At 36.4% G+C, this 19871-nt stretch overlaps 1 protein-coding gene and 1 long non-coding RNA gene across 14 annotated transcripts; both read right to left on the reverse strand.

Annotated features, from left to right (window-relative positions):
* Positions 1-11472: 11472 nt before the first annotated feature.
* On the reverse strand, positions 11473-14857 carry LOC147933206 (uncharacterized). Of its 2 annotated transcripts, none has more exons than XM_087479432.1 (6): positions 14547-14857; positions 13650-14285; positions 13460-13561; positions 12612-13321; positions 12407-12527; positions 11473-12308 (listed from the first exon to the last, which is right to left on the reverse strand). In XM_087479432.1, the coding sequence occupies exons 1-6, from the start codon at positions 14754-14756 to the stop codon at positions 12027-12029; spliced, it is 2061 nt and encodes a 686-aa protein (XP_087335558.1). In that variant the 5' UTR covers positions 14757-14857; the 3' UTR covers positions 11473-12026. The 2 variants fall into 2 exon arrangements, with proteins under 2 accessions (XP_087335558.1, XP_087335559.1); XM_087479433.1 differs by having other exon boundaries at positions 12612-13296; positions 14547-14802.
* A 385-nt stretch (positions 14858-15242) lies between these two features.
* Positions 15243-17213, reverse strand: LOC104732782 (uncharacterized). Of its 12 annotated transcripts, none has more exons than XR_015575151.1 (8): positions 16902-17213; positions 16539-16786; positions 16308-16419; positions 16147-16208; positions 15999-16063; positions 15812-15892; positions 15668-15716; positions 15243-15574 (listed from the first exon to the last, which is right to left on the reverse strand). It is a non-coding gene; the product is annotated as an uncharacterized LOC104732782 (long non-coding RNA). The 12 variants fall into 12 exon arrangements; XR_015575148.1 differs by having other exon boundaries at positions 15243-15579; XR_015575152.1 differs by having other exon boundaries at positions 16539-16707; positions 16902-17212.
* Between the last annotated feature and the right edge of the window lie 2658 nt (positions 17214-19871).

Here is a 19871-nt window from a genome sequence, read left to right on the forward strand (position 1 = left end):
TTTGGCGGGAAACCATAAGTTAACCTAATAATAGAACGTATAAAAATCACTATAAGTCTATAAAAATTATACATTGCGGATTTATAATCTAGCCGGTATTACGATATCTCAGCCATTACGGATTTATAAATCAATATAACTCAGCTGTTATATGAGTCGACGAGAACTTTCGTTTTCCATTAACTACTATAACTCAGCCATAAATTCGTATAAATCAGTCGTTTGCTTTCAGATTGTTTGTTGTGATACCTCAGCCATAACTTTACTATAACTCAGCCGATAAATGAGAGGAGATACTAAAATGTGGAAAATAGAGACCTTTAATACATGAAAAAGATACTCGCCTAAGAAATGGAAAATAATTATTTTAAAATAAACAGAATTTAGAGTCACGAGTTGATAAGCTAAAACTGGAATTCACTGCTGGAAACCCTAAAGGATCTCAGAGACTTTGAGGGACAACCACCAAAAGGTAACAGTTTTTGCACATTATTTGATAACTGTCTCCACAGCGGAGAGGAAGGAGACCGTTGAGATGATGGAGACCGTTATCTAAATAACACATCACAGCACAAGCGGGTGAAGGGAGTGGCGGGCTGTCAGGATAGCGAAGGGAGACTGTGTATGAGGTTTTTCGGGCCGTCTTATAACGAGATAACTCAAACATAAAATCATTACAGGTTAACATGGCACCTGAAGACATCAGAGGAGAATGATTTGCATCAAACAGCTGGAGGTAATGGACGGCCATAACCTCATTCCCTTGAAAAATACTTAGTACCCCACATGCTAAGGTGGCATAAGCATTGGCCGGTACAATACGACCGAGAATATCAATCCCACGCTGGATATCTCTATCCTCAGCCACAACCCTTAGCCCTTCGTAGTAAATGGCAATGGGGTTGCCGGCGTCAAAGCATTTGACAAAGAAAGGCCTGTGCCGCCCTTCATTTTGGAGGCCACCATCAGGGGCATTGGATGTGTTGATTTCTGATGGATCAGTACAAAGCCAATATATAGCAGCTGTCTTTAGAACTTCATCACTGTATACTGCATTTTTCCCCTTATGACCAGCCCTTAAAATAGAACCAAGTGAGGACCATCGATCTTCTGCAGCATCTTCTGCAACAAGGGAAACGATTTTTATGAAAACATCGTCGGGGAGATCCGGCATCTTGGGTGCTCGAGCGGACATAGTGTTGTAAAAAATAATTTTATTCTAGTTTGTAGTTGAGAGGTAATAGACTAAAGTAACGGGTATACTTGTATATATACAGAGATGGAATAATATTATATTATTTGGTTGGACCAGAGTACAAGAAATTTATTTGGAAGATGAATTTCGTTTTCCCGTAAATATTACAACTCAACTATAAAGTGAATATATCAGCCATTACTCTTTTGATAACTCAGCCATAACTCACTATAACTCAGTCGTAACATGATCTTTCGTTTACCAGTAAATAATATAAGTCAGCCGTCAAATCATATATATCATTCATTTACCTTCAAAATTTTTCTTGTGATAACCCAGCCATTACTCTCTATAACTCAGTTATAATATGTCCTTTCGTTTTCCGTAAATATTATAACTCAGCCGTCAAGCGATATTTTGGCGGGAAACCATAAGTTAACCTAATAATAGACGCGACCTTTCGTTTTTCCTATTGTTTTTCCTTTATATTTTCCTCATTCATATGTCTGACTCTCTTTCATCTCTTTCATCTCTTCTTTGTTTCTATTGTTTCTCTTTATCTTCTCTTAAATCACAGATTTGTCTATCTGTTACATCTTCCTATCGACATGGAAGTTGTTCCTCACATCGATGGACAGTTTTTTAGAGATGTCGAAGCGATCATTTGCGCCACTGGTCGAGAGAATATGCCGGTTCTAAACCCTAGTGTGGGTTCCAAGGTTGACAAAACCACTGTTACATGGTTCAAGTTCCTTCACGTTCTCTCTATCGCGATTGGAGGAATACTTCAACACAACCGTGGCTGACGTACCGCTTGATTCCCTTCCATTTTAAGAGACGGTGGTTTCTCCTCCTCACGGTAAGATCAATAAAACAAACCATATTGATATTATTCTATACTCTTATCGTTTCTTTCCTTTAATTGTAGCGTAAATACACGTGGGATCCGAAGCATACTTTAACGGTCTAGACGCAGTTTAATTTGGTGGCTAGAACGTTATTCAGATCCCAGATACGTGCTCTCAAGAGGATATGGGCGAGTGGTGGCAATAAACCCGAGATGCTGACTAGCATAGTTTGGAATGATTTGGTCGGTTTCAAAAAGTGATTTTCATTGTACTTTTGTGTCGTCTTCTACATGAACTAATGAACTATGAACTACAAACTATGATTTTGTGTTTTTTTTTTTTTTGATTTCGTTTATGTTATACTTTCATATTAATATAAATTAATCGTTATTACGATATCTCAGCCATCACAGAATGATAACTCAATCATAAAGTTCAATAAGTCAACCACAATATAGAATAACTCAGCCATCACTTTACCGTAACACTTTGAATAATAATTTTAAATTGTCGGACAAATACTTTTACAAAAAATAAAAATTCGTGAAACGTTTTAATAATATCGAGAGACATTTTAATACTTTAAGAAAAATAAAATTCTAAATTCGAATAATAATTATTTAATTATTTGCAATAATATCTTGTGATAAAAAGCTCACTTTATGAATTTATTATGTGTGTGGATTTGAGCAGGCACAGAATTAGTGATTTTTCGCGCTTCCCTAACAACACTTTTTGTAATATCGAGAGACGTTTTAATACTTATTAGGAATCTGACAGAACAAAAGACCCAAGAAAGAAAGAAGAATACGTTTTCATATCTTCATATTATTGAGAAGACCCTAAACGATAACTCAGCCATAAATTTACCATAACTCAGCCAACCCCCTAATTAGAATGACTAAATAACCGACCAAACCGAACCAAACCGGAAATTATTTTTTCCATTATTTTCGGTTAATTACGGTTATATTCGGCTTGATATCAGTTATATTAAGTTAATCGACCTAATTTGGATAACATTTGGGTTATTTATGGTTATATATTCGTCTAACCGACACATAACCAAAAATAATCGAAAAGTAATTTCAAAAAATTTTAAAATTTGATAAATGGTTATCATATTAGTATATCCAAATTACCACCTTAAACCAAACACAATATAACCAAAACCAAACTGTTATATTAAAACCCATAATGTTGGAAATATATAACATACACCTCTAACCCTAACCCTAACCCTAACCCCTAAATTTCATGTTTTGAATGTTTTACACATTTTGATCAGAATGTGTAAAAGTCAATCTTTGTCTATAATTATTACTTTTTATTGCTTATAGTGATTGCAATATTCTTTTTTTTCATTCTATATTTTAATTTTGAGTTATAATAATTCTAATTTACAAATATTTCATAAGTCAGCCGTTTATGTCGACAACTCAGCCATAGCAGTCAAATGTTTGAGAAATACTTTTATTAAAAAAAAAAGTTAAAACTAAAATTCAAATTTTGAATTCCTTTTAAATAAAAAATCGCTAAAATTCTTATTTATTACGCGTGTGGTTCTTAACAATAAACATAATTATTGTTTGTGTCTCTCCAACAACACTTTTTGTATTCTCGAGAATGTATATAATAAATTAATTTATCCGTTGCATAACTCAGCCATAACTTTACCATAACTCAGCCAACCCCCAAATTAGAATGACTAAATAACCGACCAAACCAAACCAAACCGGAAACTATTTTTTCCATTATTTTTGGTTAATTACGGTTATATTTGGCTTGCTATCGGTTATATTAAGTTAATCGACCTAATTTGAATAACATTTGGGTTATTTATGGTTATATATTCGTCTAACCAACACATAACCGGAAATAACCGAAAAGTAATTTCAAAAATTTTTAAAATTTGAAAAATGGTTATCATATTAGTATATCCAACTTACCACCTTAAACCAAACACAATATAACCAAAACCAAACTGTTATATTAAAACCCATAATGTTGGAAATATGAAACATACACCTCTAACCCTAACCCTAACCCTAACCCTAACCCTAACCCTAACCCCTAAATTTCATGATTTGAATGTTTTACACATTTTGATCAGAATGTGTAAAAATCAATCTTTGTCTATAATAATTACTTTTCATTGCTTATAGTGATTGTAATATTCCTTTTTTCATTCTATATTTTAATTTTGAGTTATAATAATTTTAATTTACAAATATTTCATAAGTCAGCCGTGTGGAGTATGTAAATCAGCCGTAACTTAACCGTAAACCAGCCATAATTTTGAAAATAGACAAATCAAAGTTTTACAAATCCAAGTACAATTCCAAAAGAAACAAAACGAAGGACATAATGCATTATTTAATCTGAACTCAAAAAATCAGGTGCCTCATCATAGATTCCTGCTGCCATTGTAACCCGTATAGCCTGGATATTTTGATCACTGATTCCATCGAAAGACACACCAAGCGCTAGAAATTCAATAAACTTTAAAGCGTACACGCCACAGTCACCAACCTTTACGTTTTGAGGGACCTTGGATGCACTCTTCCTCCTGAAACCGAACTGACTGGTAGTAGGTGTACGAATTTCATGAGGAACGTTCTCGTTCATCATTGCTGGAATCATCCGCTTAAACGCCCTACAATCATTCAGCATTTTAAGATCACTGTCTACGGTTACTTGTCCCACGATGCTATCACAGCAATCAATATGCCTTCTGTTGAGATCCATGTGCAGCGCCACCCAGTGATTGCCTCCAGTTCGTGGATTAATATACAGGTGATCCACATCTCCAATCCACTTCAAATTAGTCGGTTCATCTAGTGGTAACAAACCTTTAACTAAACCTTCATAATTATTGCCAGTCATTTTAAAAAACTTGGGTTTTATATCGAACATCTTATAATCACAAATCATCGTTATGGTGAACCATGGGTCTATAAATGCAATGCGTTTGTTGTGGAATGGGAAGGGATCTCGTTTGTACCTAATACTGAGGAGTCTTATAAACGCGCCCATGTGCTGTAAAATAGAAAACTGATTAGTAAACAACAACTCAGCCATAATGTAATATAAGTCAGTCGTAAACAATAACAAATCATACCACTGCCACCTACTGTCATTATGTATTATAACACAGCCGTAAACATTACAACTCAGCCACTATGTATTATATCTCAGCCGTAAACATAATAACTCAGCCATTATGTATTATATCTCAGCCGTAAACATAATAACTCAGCCATTATGTATAATATCTCAGCCGTAAACATAATAACTCAGACATATAGTTAAACTTACTTTATCAGACAGCCACCCAAATGTACCAGACAGCCAGTTCTTTCTTTCGGTGATGAGAGTCCTATATAATTCAATATTTGGTGTTGACTTGCCTAATGGTGTACCCCTAAAAAAAATAAGAACAGGTTAATATAATTTTAACAAGATGTGATTAACAAGGGTCTAAAGGGTCATACTCGGCTGTCTTTAGGTACTCCAAAAGTTTCTGCAACTTGACCGGATCAACAGGTGCCAGAGGATCATATATTCCAGGTCCAGGTGAACAGTTCTTCCTCATACACGTCAGTCCGTTGTCCCCAATATAAGGAAAAATCCTCGCTTGTGTAGCTTGTAGTTTATTCAATGAACTTCCATCCAGGGACAGCTTAACATTCTCCAGCCTTAAAGCTTTGATTCTATCAAGCCTAATCTTTTCCTCCTCATCATCCTCAGATTAAGGTTCAAGGATGCCATATTATTGGCTGTCATATCACATATACTGCTGTCAGCAGCGTCGGCACCAGCGTTTGCACCAGCTTCGGATACTCCCTCATTCAAATCAGGTTCTACATATTCCAATTGAAATGACGTGATTAGGGTTAGTAGTCTTTCTACCTCTTCTCTTTAGCGGATTATTTCCACCCTTCTTTGCAGCCGTCGCCTCATCTTTTGCCTTCTTTTCCGCCAATTCTTTGACCTTCTTCGCAGCCGCCGCCTCATTTTTGGCCTTCTTTGCAGCCGCTGCCTCATCTTTGGCCTTCTTTGCCACCAACTTTTTGATCTTCTTTGCATCTAATTCTTCGTCCTTCTTTCCATCATTGGCATTTTTCCTCGTGTTAGGCCGTTGATTGGTTTCGTAGCAGCTGGAGATTTCTCAATGAAATTAATAGGATCGTCTTTATCAAACTCTTTATTCAGATTCCTACTGACCCCAGCCAAACCACTGCCAACTACCTGTATAACATAGCGAAGACAATTAAAGATAATGATAACTCAACCTAAACAATCTGGAAACTCAGCCATAACATTAACATAATTCAGACATTACCGGAGGACTGTTGACAGAGTAGTTTTGGTGCATTTTTCCTGGAACTACTGGTACTGATGGACTTTTTGGTGGACTTTTTGGTGACAACAGTTCATCCTGAAGGTTCTTTATTTTGAAATTTTTATAATTTTTGTAAGTGTTTTGTGACAACAGTTCATCCCAAAGGTCTTCAACATTGTTTTGGCCAGTTTGCCCAACACCCAAGGAAAGCACGTGCTCTTTCATCTGCTTGAGATCACTCTCAATAGATACAAACCTGGTTTCAAACCTTTCATTCATCCTCTCTTCTATTCTATCTCCAATGTTTTTTTCCAAGGTGTCAAACCTTGAGGTTAAATTAGACACCAACTCAATGAGAGTTCCAACCGGTCCACCACCCTGACTGTTGGAAACTACCACCTTCTGTTCAGCTCATTCACCAGATCCACCACCCTGACTGTTGGAAACTACCACCTTCTTGACTTTCTGCTTCTTTGCGAGAGGAGAGTCAGAATCAACTTTCTGCTTCTTTGCGGGAGGAGAGTCAGAATCAACAGCTGCTTTAACATCCCAAAAACCTTTAACAAACTTATCCTCATGTATGTCTTGGATAAGGCGATCAACTGCGTCGTCTTTTTGATCTGGCCACGTATGAAGTAGCTCGCGTACATCATCCTTCATAACCATTTTAGTCACACGCAGCTGTAACATAAGAGAATATGAGATCCATCAGTGAAACATAACTCAGCCAACACTAAAGCATAAATCAGCCATTACTAAAATATAACTCAGCCGTTACTAAACAATAACTCAGCCATAACTAAATCATAACTCATCCATTACTAAACAATCACTCAACCAGATATAAACCTTACCTCACCAAGCGCTTTGATCTCTTCAGCAATTACCGATACCATCGTAGAACATGTACGGTTTCCACCTCATTGAAGCATCGATATGCCACCATCATTAGCTGATGCATTCCCAAACCGTTCTCCAAATTTTTTGATGGACTCATACGCCCAAGCCTGTAACACGGGTGTAAACCCACTGAGGGTATACGACTTTCCCGTAGAGTTCAACATCTTTATGGAATCAACAAGAGCTTCAAATGCTGACCGACCCCACGGATACGTCTTCATTGCTTCATCATCAAAAACTCTTTTGGCACTTTCATATGGAATTCTAGAGTTATTATGCAAACCATAAAGTCCAATGTGTTGAAGAAGCAACAGCCCCAACCATTTACGATGATCAAGGTTAACCCATCCCCGACACACTTTTAATGCTTCCCTGAGTTCAAGTAGCGTTGGACCTTTCCCACTAGGCACTTTCAAAAGTCTGAAGAACTCTTTGTGTTCCTCTTCAAGTTCAAACCGTTCAGTAGGCATTGGGTCTATGTTTAACCTTGTCAGATAATGAAATTCATTCAACCCAAACCTGATAGGTTGACCGCCGATCACAAACCAAAGCTCCTTCTTATGTACCCTTAACTGGTTACATAGTAGGAAATGAACAACCTTACCAGACCAGACGAATTGGCTATCAACTAGCTTAGAGATTATTCCAATAGGTACATCCTTCATTTTTTCCCACGCATCCAGTCCTATTGATTCCCTAATCTGAGGTAATTCTAACATCGTGAAATTGGTGTTAATTTGTTTAGTATGTATAATAGACTTCATTTCTGGCCAAAGTCTTGGTGGGTAATCCCTTGCTTGTTCTTCAGAAATATCCTTAGCCATCTGATAGTAAAGCATAAAATAAATCAGCCATAACATATGGCAAACACAATGCATATAATAACTTCGCCATAAATACATAACTCAGCCGTAAAGCATAAGATAACTCAGTTCAAACTCAGCCATCAAAGACGGCGACAATCACCCGTAACTCAAAAATAAATTGGAAGACACATACCGGAATTCGAAGACGAGACGGCTTAGACGGAAACGAACAAGATAGCGACGACAAAGAGAAGAAAGAGCGAATGAGGATATCGAGCGAGGACGGCGAGAGATGACGGCGAGAGAGTAGAAAAAGACAGATTATCGCCGGCGGAATTAGGGTTAGATTTTGCCGACGATAGGGACAGAGAGTTTTTTTTTTCGCGGTTTAAAAACTGTTCACTTTCCCTCTCATTGTAATTGTCGATTCTGGAAAGATAACTCAGCAGTCATAAACGGTATCTCAGCCAACCCTCAAATTAGAATGACTAAATAACCGACCAAACCGAACCGAACCGAAAAAATAATTTTTCCCAATTTGGTATTTTTGTATTGGTATGTTTGCCTAGTTTTCTTATATTCGGCTTATTTCGGTTATATTATGCTAATCTACTTAATTACAATATATTTTGGGTTATTTATGGTTATATATTCATCTAACCGACCTATAACCGAAAATAACCAAAAATTAATTTCAAAATTTTTTTAAAAATTAATTTCAAAATGGTACTCATATTAGTATATCCATATTACCACCTTAATCCAAACACATTATATCCAAAACCAAATTGTTATATTAAAAACAAATAATGTTACCTCATCTAAACCCTAAACCCTAAACCCTAACCCCTAAACGACATGTTTTGGTATGTTTGACACATTTTGATCAGAATGTGTAAAAATCACTCTTTTGTCTATAATTATTATTTTTATTAGTTATAATAATAGTAATATTCATTTTGCCATTCTAACCTTATTTTACAAATATCTCATAACTCAGCCGTTTAAGTCAATAACTCAGCCACTACTTAGTCAAATTACTGTGCCCCTTTTTTAATAATAAATAAAAATACATGAAAAATTTGAATTCAAATTAATGAATTTATTTTTAATAATAAATCGTTTAAAATATTTTTATTAAGCGTATGGATGATAACAAGAAACATAATTATTGTTTGCGTCTCCCCAACAACCCTTTTTGCATTCCCGAGCGGGTATGTAATAATAGGGTGGCCGTCGGATAAATCAGCCGTAACACCATTATTATGGCCGTTGCATAAGTCAGCCATAACATAGTTGTTAATTTAACTGACTATCCTAAGTCAGTCGTGTAAAGAACACAACTCAGCCTTCAAGTATATTACTGTCAAACGACGTCGTTCGATATATTGTTTTAGTATAAATTATGGGATTTGTTGTGATTTATTGCTTGAGTAATCGAGATCGAGTCAAGATGATGGCAAATAGAGATATCTACGGCGGCAACTCCAGGGCTGATGAGAAAACTGCTTCTGAAGCACTAGCTGAGGTAGATCTCTGGACTATCTGAAATCTCAAAGCATTATCTTAATATTGTGTTTGTGGAACTGTAGGAGCTGAATCGTAATGAAATAAATATGAAAATGAGGTACGGCGAAATCCGGAGGCGAGACAAGGGTGTTCCAATCGGGTGTAATTGCGGTGCGGTGCTTCTCGTTGCCACTTCTAATTATCCTACCACGAGAGGAGAACGTTATTTCAGTTGTCCGTATGACATCACAGATGTAAAGATTTTTGTACTCTTATTTTTGAGTTTTGTGTTCTGCTTCTGACTTTTTTTTAGTCTAATATGAATTATGTACTATTTGTAAGGGTCCCGGTCAAGGCTGCGGTTTCAGGAAGTGGTGGACTGATGCAGTGCGCGAAGCGTTTAGGGTTATTCAGGAGGAGAAGAATGAGATGAAGCAGGACTTGGATTCAAGAAGAAATTCAAGAAGAAATGATCTTGTATTTGGAAAAGAAATATGACGCTCTGGAGAAGAAGTTTGAGAGCTTGAACAAGTATCTGTGAGATTAGTCAAGCTCCGTTGTTTTTTTTTTTTTTGGAATTGATATGAACTTTCTATGTTGTGGTGTTTTATCAATCTATTTTAATAACTCAGTCATGATTAATTATAACTCAGCCGTCATAAACGATATCTCAACAAACCTTCAAATTAGAATGACTAAATAACCGACTAAACCGAACCGACCGATAAAATAAATTTTCCAATTTGATATTTTTTAATTGGTATGTTTGGTTATTTCAGATATATTTGGCTTAATTTCGGTTATATTAGGCTAATCTACTTAATTACAATATATTTTGGGTTATTTATTGTTAGATATTAATATATCCGACCCATAACCGGAAATAACCAAATTTTTTTTTGATTTTTTTGATTTTTTAAAAATATTCAAATGGTAATAACATTAGTATATCCATATTATCACCTTAAACCATACACATTAAAACACATTAGAACCAAATCCAAAAATCAAATAATGTTACTCATCTGAACCCTACATCTCAAACTCTAAACCCCAACCCTAACCCTAACCCCTAAACGTCATGTGTTGTATGTTTTACACATCCTTGGTGAGAATGTGTAAAAATCAATCTTTCTCTATAATTATTACTTTTTATTGGTTATAATAACTGTAATATTCATAATTCAATTGTACAATTAAATGTTGAGTTATGTAAAATCAAATAATGTTACTCATCTGAACCCTACATCTCAAACCCTAAACCCCAACCCTAACCCTAACCCTAACCCCTAAACGTCATGTGTTGTATATTTTACACATCCTTGGTGAGAATGTGTAAAAATCAATCTTTCTCTATAATTATTACTTGTTATTGGTTATAATAACTGTAATATTCATAATTCAATTGTACATTTAAATGTTGAGTTATAATAATGTAAATTTACGAATATTTCATAAGTCAGCCGTGTAAGTCAATAACTCAACCATCACTTAGTCACTTTGTCGGAATTTTAAGATTTTTTATTCAAATTTTGAGTTCAATTTTTTAATTATTTTGTATAATATATTGTGAAAAAGCTAACTTTATAAATTGATTACGCGTGTGGATCTGAGCAGGCACAGAATTATTGTTTGGGCTTCCCCAACAACACTTTTAGTAATATCGAGGCACGGCACGAAAGACTAAACGAAGCCGTACCAAGTACATAACTCAGCCATAACTCATTCATCCGTACGAAGTAGATAACTCAGCCGTTCGAAATATATAACTCAGCCATAACATATATGTTTATTTAATATTTAATTATAACTCAGCCGTAACATTGAAAAGATACTAAACAATGGACTTTCTTATCCAAGTACAATTCCTACCAAAAGAAATCCAAATATTTTCAATATCCAAGTACAATTCCTACCAAAAGAAATCCAAATGTTTTTTTTACATATCCAAGTAGAATTCCTACCAAAAGAAATCCAAATTTTTTTTTACATATCCAAGTGCAAGTCCTACCTACCAAAAGAAATACAAATGTTTTTTAACTGAACTGATTCATAAAATCAGGTGACTCATCGTAGATTTCTGCTGCCATTTTAACACGTATACCCTGGATGTTTTGATCACAGATTCCATCGAAAGACACACCAAGCGCTAGACATTCTATAAACTTTAAAGCGTACACGCCACAGTCACCAACCTGTACGTTTTGCGGGACCTTGGAGACTGTCCTCCTCCTGAAGGTAAACTGTTTGAAAGTAGGTGTACGAATTTCGTGAGGAACGTTCGCGTTCATCATTGCTGGAATCATCCGCATAAACGCCCTATAAGCATTCAACATTCTAAGCTCACTGTCTACGGTTACTTGTCCCACGATGCTATCATAGCAATCAATATGACTTCTGATGAGATCCACGTGCAGCGCCACCTAGTGATCGCCTCCAGTTTGTGGAGCAATATACAGGTGATCCACATCTTCTATCCACTTCAAATTAGTCTTTTCATCTGATGGAATCAAACCTTTAACTAAATCTTCATAACTATTGCCAGTTATTGTAAAAAACTTGGGTCTCATCTCGAACATCGGATAATGACGGTGAACCATTTCACTGGTGAACCACGGGTCTATAAACACAATGCGTTTGTTGGAGAATGGGAATGGATCTCGTTTGTACCTACACCTAAGGACTCTCATAAACGCGCCCAAGTGCTGTACAACAGAAAAATGAGTAGTAAACAACAACGCAGCCATAATGTAATATAAGTCAGACAACGACAAAAATAACTAAGACATTAAGATAAACTTACTTCATCAGTAAGCCACCCATATTTACCATATTCTTCTGGCCTCACTGTCCAGTCCTTTCGTTCGGTGATTAGCACCCTATAGAATTCAATTTTGATTCCGCCTTTGCTTAACGGAATATTCCTAACAAACAAATAAACACAAGTTAATATTAATGTTAACAAGCTGTTATTAACTTGTTAAGCAAAAGGGTCTAAAGGGTCATACTCGGCGCTCTTTAGGAACTCCAAAAGTTTCTGCAACTTGACCGGATCAACAGGTGCCAGAGGATCATATATTCCAGGTCCAGGTGAATAGTTCTTCCTCATGCACGTCAGTCCGTTGTCTCCAATATTAGGGTAAATCCAGCTTGGATGATCTTGTTGTGTATTCAATGCACTCCCATCCGCTGACAGCTTAACACTCTCCAGCCTTAAAGCTTTAATTCTATCAAGCCTAATCTTTTCCTCCTCATCATCCTCAGATTCAGGTTCAAGTGAGTTGGCTTCAGCAATAAACTCGTCTGTAATATTATAAAGCTCAAGACCTTCTGCACCTGCTTCTGAACCAGCTTCTCCCTTATTCAAACCTCCAGGTAGTACAAATTTCAACGGCTTAACAACAGCAGCAGTAGGATTTTTAGGCGCCCTACCTCTACCTCTACCTCTACCTCTACCTCTACCTCTACCTCTACCTCTACCTCCACCTCTACCTCCAACCGCAGCTACTTTTTTGGGCTTCTTTGACGCAGCTACTTCTTTGGCTTTCTTTGCCGCCTCTAACTCTTTGGCCTTCTCTGTCGCCTCTAACTCTTTGGCCTTCTCTGCCGCCTCTAACTCTTTGACATTTCTCCTCGTGGAAGGCCATGTTTTCGTATCAGCTGGTCTCTTAGTAGCTGGAGACATCTTAGCATCTGGAGAAGTCAAATAGTTCTTTTCCTGTATATTAAAATTATAATAACTAAGCCTAAACATTATGAAAATCAGCCCTAAAACAAAGATAAATCAGACATTATGATAACTCAGCCTAAACATTCTAAAAAATCAGCCATAAAACAAAGATAAATCAGACATTACCTTCTTTGCCGCCTCTAACTCTTTGGCATTTCTCCTCGTGGAAGGCCCTGTTTTCGTATCAGCTGGTTTCTTAGCATCTGGAGATGTCAAATAGTTTTTTGCCTGTATATCATAGCAAAGACATTCTGAAAAATCACAGCCTAAACATTCTAAAAAATCAGCCATAAAACAAAGATAAATCAGACATTACCGGAACTTTTGGTGGACCTTTTGATGTCTGAAGTTCCTGTCCATGTCCCAGGTTATTTAGTTCCTGTCCCAATTTTAAAATCTGGTCAGTCGTGCTCTTTGAAAGCACGAGCTCTTTCATCTGTTTGAGGTCCGTCTCAAAAGATCCAAGCCTGGTTTCAATCCTTTCATCCATCTTCTTCTCCAGATTCGCCGATACATTTTCAGTGTTCCTATCAATGGTGTCAAACCTTGTGTATAACTTAGTGATCAATTCGTAGATAGTTCTAACCAACTCATCTTCGATAGTTCTAACCGACCCATCTTTCCCAACATCTTCCTCCTCACTTACCTTTTTTCCTTTCTTCTTCCTCTCCTGTGCAACTCCTTCACTAGTTTCCAACTCCTGACTATTGGAAACTTTCATCTTCTGGACTTTCCGCTTCTTTGCGGGAGGAGATTCAGACTCAACAACTGCTTCAGCTTTCTTTTTCTTTTTCTTCTTATCACTCCCCTTAACATCCCAAAAACCTTTAACAAACGTATTCATATGTATGTCTTCGATCAGGCGATCGATTGCTGGGTCGTCTTCTTGTTCTGGCCACGAATGAAATAGCTCGCAGCCATTTTCCTTCATAACCATATTAATCACACGCAGCTGTAACATAAGAGATTATGAAACCCATCAGTAAGTTTTAACTCAGCCAACACTAAAGCATAATTCAACCATTACTAAAACATAACTTAGCCAACACTAAAGCATAAATCAGCCATTACTAAAACATAACTCAGCCAACACTAAAGCATAAATCAGCCATTAGTAAAACATAACTCAGCCGTTACTAAACAATAACTCAGCCATAACTAAATCATAACTCATCCATTACTAAACAATCACTCAACCACATATAAACCTTACCTCACCAAGCGCTTTGATCTCTTCAGCAATTGCGGTTTCCAGCGATGAATGTGTACGGTTTCCGCCCCATTGAAGCATTGGTATGCCACCATCTTCAGCTGATGCATTCCCAAACCGTTCTCTAAAGCATTTGATGGACTCATACGCCCAAACCTGTAACACGGGTGTAAACCCACAAAGGGTGTACGACTTTCCCGTAGCGTTCAACATCTTTATGGAATCAACAAGAGCTTCAAATGCTGACCGACCCCACGCACTACAGGAAAACAAGCAATTAGCGACTGCACTATTAGTCACTATTTAGTCGCTAAACGGTGTATTACGACTAAATAGCGACTAAAACTAATAGTCGTAAATCGAGAGTCGCTAAAATAAATAGTCGTAAAATTAGTCGCCAAATAGCGACTACATTACGACTATTTTGCATAGTCGTAAATTTAGTCGTAATGTAGTCACTAAATTTAGCGACTACGCTACGACTATTTACGACTATGCAAAATAGTCGTAATGTAGTCACTAAATTTAGTGACTAATTGACGACTAATTTAAAAAAATATTGTATTTATACAGCATTTTATATATACTATTTTAATATATATATATATATATATATATATTAATTATTTTTAAACATATATAAGTTATTGAATAACGGTTTGTTTTTGGAATGAATTGATATTAAAAATAAATACTATATTTATTATTATGAAACCATGATATTAAAAAAACTGTATTACAAAATAAAACTAAAAACATAATTAAATATAAGAATACATCATACTACTAAAAAAGAAAGTAAATATTAGAGGTATCTTGGGGTAATGCAGAAACATCAAGGAGGTTACTTTGCTTTCCCATATGAGAAGTCTTTTGCTTTTGAGATGAATGTTAAAGATTTTGACCTGAAGCAAACTGCAGAGACGAGACAAGGAGAAAGGAAGCTGAGCTGATGGAAGCATCTCTTAAGGAACTTAAGGCAAGGGAGAATGAGCTCAGGTTGCTTAATGACACCATCAGAGAGAAATCAGCTGAACTGGAGAAAAAAGAAGTTTGCTTACATATACCTAAACTGGATTTAACAAACACAAACGAGGGAGAATGAGCTCAGGCTGCTTACATACCTTGAAGCGAGGGAGAATGAGCTCAGGTTGCTAACATATACCTCCTAAACTGGATTCAACAAACCCAAACAACTTTGAGTCTATATGGTCACATGAATTCTCTTATGAACTGGATTCTCTTGGACTTAGCTCAAGCAAATATACCTTAGCCTTGGAGCCAACATGAGAAGGACGGAATATAAATTGCCTATTCAGGTTACTGACTTGAATTGTGTCCATGTCAATCTGTAACACAAGGGAATCCAAACTGTTAGATGCGAAAATTGATCTTTGTAGATTCTTGACAGGTTGAATACAACGAAGGGTGCTGCATTGGTTTAAACATGAGAGCCCTTTGATAAACGGAAGAAAATAGTTTGGTCCTCATCCTGACGCGAATGCTCTTCCACGTTAAGCCTTATAAGTTAAAAAACGCCCATAAGAGCTCATAGAAATCTGGGTAACTGTTTGCAAAAAAGGCAGTGTTTTACCCTACTTACAGTTCTTCTCTATGCAATGGTACAGACAGGAACTGCAGGAGGACTTTAAATAGTAGATCATCCTACAATTAAATATAGAGAAGATATAATAGAGATCTACTGTATGGTGTTAAACTAAAGCCCCAAAAACGAATGACAGATACAGAAGGATAAACTAAAACCTCATGCATGAACAACCGGACGAAGGATGGGGAAAAGACAACACTCTTCTTGGTAAGAACCTCCACCAAAGGCTTGTTGACCTATCCGCTCATACTTTCCATCTCCATTGACCTAAATAAGAACTAGTTTGAGTAAGTAACATCGCTGATGTAGTTGCAAACAAAAACCATAGTTATATAATCAACAATGTTCAAAAAAATCTCATGACCCACAATATTAAGACATCTGACCTTGGCTTGGCTTGATTGTGAATTTTAGTCTTTGAAGAGAATGAGAGCTGAGGAACGGCGATTGAGGAAGGAGGAGAAGAAGACTGTGAATGTTAGTCATCACACCTCCATTAGAATTCGTCACATCACCAACCAACTCACACAGCTCCCCATCGTTTCTCACCGCAAGCTGAAAGTGAAGTGACACAATCATAGTCTTCTTATTATCCCTCTCTGTGTTTCCAGTCAATTCCATAACTTACACAGATCTAATTTACAAAAAAAAAAAAAACCCCTTTCAAATTAGGGTTTTATGAAACCCCGTTCAAATTAGGGTTTTATGAATTTGAAGGTCAAAATAACTGAGAGAGAAGGGGTAATTACCTCGGCGGCTAACTAAATCCAAGCTACGACACCAACACGTTCGGCGTACTCGTCCTTCTTACGAAATCGAGCTAATCGGCCAATGGGGAACAGGAGACCGGCTGTACTGCTTTTTAGTTGTCGCCTTCTTAGAAAGGCCAGATCCAATCATCGCCGATCTCGAACCCACCAGCAACAAGCTCGCTCATAGTCGGAATTTCAAAGGGTGAATTTGGATTCTGTGAGAGAGAGAGAGAGAGAGAGAGAGAGAGATGAATTACGGCAGAAGAAGAAGCACAAAAATAGAAAAGGCTTTGAAGAATTTTAGGCCCATATTTCATTTTCCCTCTATATTATAAATCTTTCAATGTAAATTTTAGATTATTTTCAATTTTGAAGTATGAGTATAAAGTTCAAGGTTTAGAGTTTATAACATGGTTTGGGATTTAAGTTTTAGAAATTTGGAACTAGAAAATTATATATATATATATATATATATATTGAATTGTTGGTTAAAGATTTAAATTTATAAGTTAGTAGGTTTTTTAAAACTTATTTTTTGTAAAGAAAATATGTAAATAGTTTTAAATATTAGTTTTATGGTTTATGAATTCATTTCTATGATCAAGAATTTAAAGTTTATGATTTAGGTTTTGGAGTTTGGTTAATGGTTTTGGGTATAGGGTTTAGGGTTAAGATTTAAGATTTGGGATAGATTAATTTTCTTATAAGTTCTAAAGCTTTGTTTATGTATATATAATAATAATTATGTTTTGGTTTTATGGTTTATGAATTAATTTCTAAGATTAAAAATTGAAAGTTAAAAATTTAGAGTTTATGATTTAAGTTTTGGAGTTTGGTTAAAGTTTAAAGCTAAATTTTAAATTTTTTAATTTTCTTAAATAGCGACTGATATGCGATTTTTTAGCGACCTTTACCTTGAGTCACATATTAGTCGCTAAATTGGTGACTATTTAGTGACTACTTGTTCTGGTATGCGATATAGTCATAAAATAGTCGCTAAATTGGTGACTATTTGTTTTGATATGCAATATAGTCATAAAATAGTCGCTAAATTGCGACTAATATACCGACTATTATATGTAGTCACAAAAAGGCGACTAATATACGACCAAATATTTATAGTCGTAAAATAGTCGCCCAATAGTCATTAGATAGTCACCAAAAATAACGACTACATATGTAGTCACCAATTGTAGTAGTAAAAACCATGTTTTCTTGTAGTGACGGATACGTCTTCATTGCTTCATCATCAAAAACTCTTTTGGCACTTTCATATGGAATTCTAGAGTTATGATGCAAACCATTAAGTCCAATGTGTTGAAGAAGCAACAGCCCCAACCCATGTTTTAAAAATCGCTAGGCGCTGATCGGGCGGTGAGGCAGCGCCTAGCGCCTAATCAATTAATCGGGAATTACACGGGGATTAATCGGGGACTAGTTTTAGGTATTTTTATGTATATATAGGTATAAAATGATAAAGTTGTGAGTATTTACTGAAGTTGTAGTGTAGTCTAGTGGTTTGAGGCGTAATGTAAACATTGTAAACTAGGGTTCGACACTAGGCAGTGGGTCTTTTTGCCTATTTTCTTAGAAATACACTTAACTAAAACGAAATGTCGAATATACCCCTGTCTTCTTCCCTGGTATGCGACCTGTAACCCTAATCAGCGCCGTTTTTTTTTTTTCTTCTTTTTTTTTTGCGGTTTTTGTTTGTTTTCTTATAGATTTCGTCCCTACATCATAGATCTACAAAGAAAAACATATTTCCAACTTAAAAAACGTGAAAAATTGAATTATTTTAAGATTTCCGATTTGTTTGCCGCATAGGATGAAATCGCGGCGGTTGCCCTCCGCCAAGTGTATAATCGCCGATTAAACGGCCTCGGCGGCCGCGTTTTTGAACAGGAGCCCCAACCATTTACGATGATCAAGGTTAACCCATCCCCGGTACACTTTTAATGTTTCCCTGAGTTCAAGTAGCGTTGGACCTGCCCCACCAGGCACTTTCAAAAGTCTGAAGAACTCTTTGTGTTCCTCTTCAAGTTCAAACCGTTCAGTAGGCATTGGGTCTATGTTTAACCCGTCAGATAATTAAATTCATTCAACCCAAGCCTGATAGGTTGACCGCCGACCACAAACCAAAGCTCCTTCTTATGTACCCTTAACTGGTTACATAGTAGGAAATGAACAACCTTACCAGACCAGACGAATTGGCTATCAACTAGCTTAAAGATTATTCCAATAGGTACATCCTTCGTTTTTTCCCACGCATCCAGTCCTATTGATTCTCTAATCTGAGTGAATTCTCTCATCCTGAAATTGGTGTTGATATCTCTAGACTCTATTTTAACGTATAGTCTTGAAGGGTAATCCCTTGCTTGTTCTTTAGAAATAATCACCATCGACATCTGTTATAGTTCATAGTTCATAAGTAAATCATAACATAAATCAGCCATAACATAAAACAAACTCAGCCATAACATAAAACAAACTCATACACAAAGCATAACATAACTCAGCCACAAACACATAACTCAGATCTAAAGCACAAAATATCTCAGTCACAACTCAGCCGTAACTCAGCCGCAAAATAAAACAAACAGTAAATCAGCCATCGAATCGAATAAATGTTACAAATCAGCCGTAAACCCTAAAATAACTGAGCCGCAACATAAAACAAAAAGTAATTCAGCCATCGAATCGAATAAATCTAACAAATCAGCCGCATTAACAACAGCGACAATCAGCCGTAAATCATCGAAAAAACCCATATTCAGCCGGAAAACTCGAAATTAAACAGTCGACACATACCGGATAGAAGAAGACGAAGAAGACGAAGAGAGAGAGAGCGAATTGAAGAAAGAGAGTGCGACGACGAAGAAAGACGGCGAGAGATGACGGAGAGAGATTACGGCGGGATATTGACGGCAAGAGAGTGGACAATGACAGTATCGCCGGCGACGAGAG

The sequence above is a fragment of the Camelina sativa genome, chromosome 12 (genome assembly GCF_030686135.1).
Source record: "Camelina sativa cultivar CO46 ecotype springtype chromosome 12, ASM3068613v1".
NCBI classification, from domain to species: domain Eukaryota; kingdom Viridiplantae; phylum Streptophyta; class Magnoliopsida; order Brassicales; family Brassicaceae; genus Camelina; species Camelina sativa.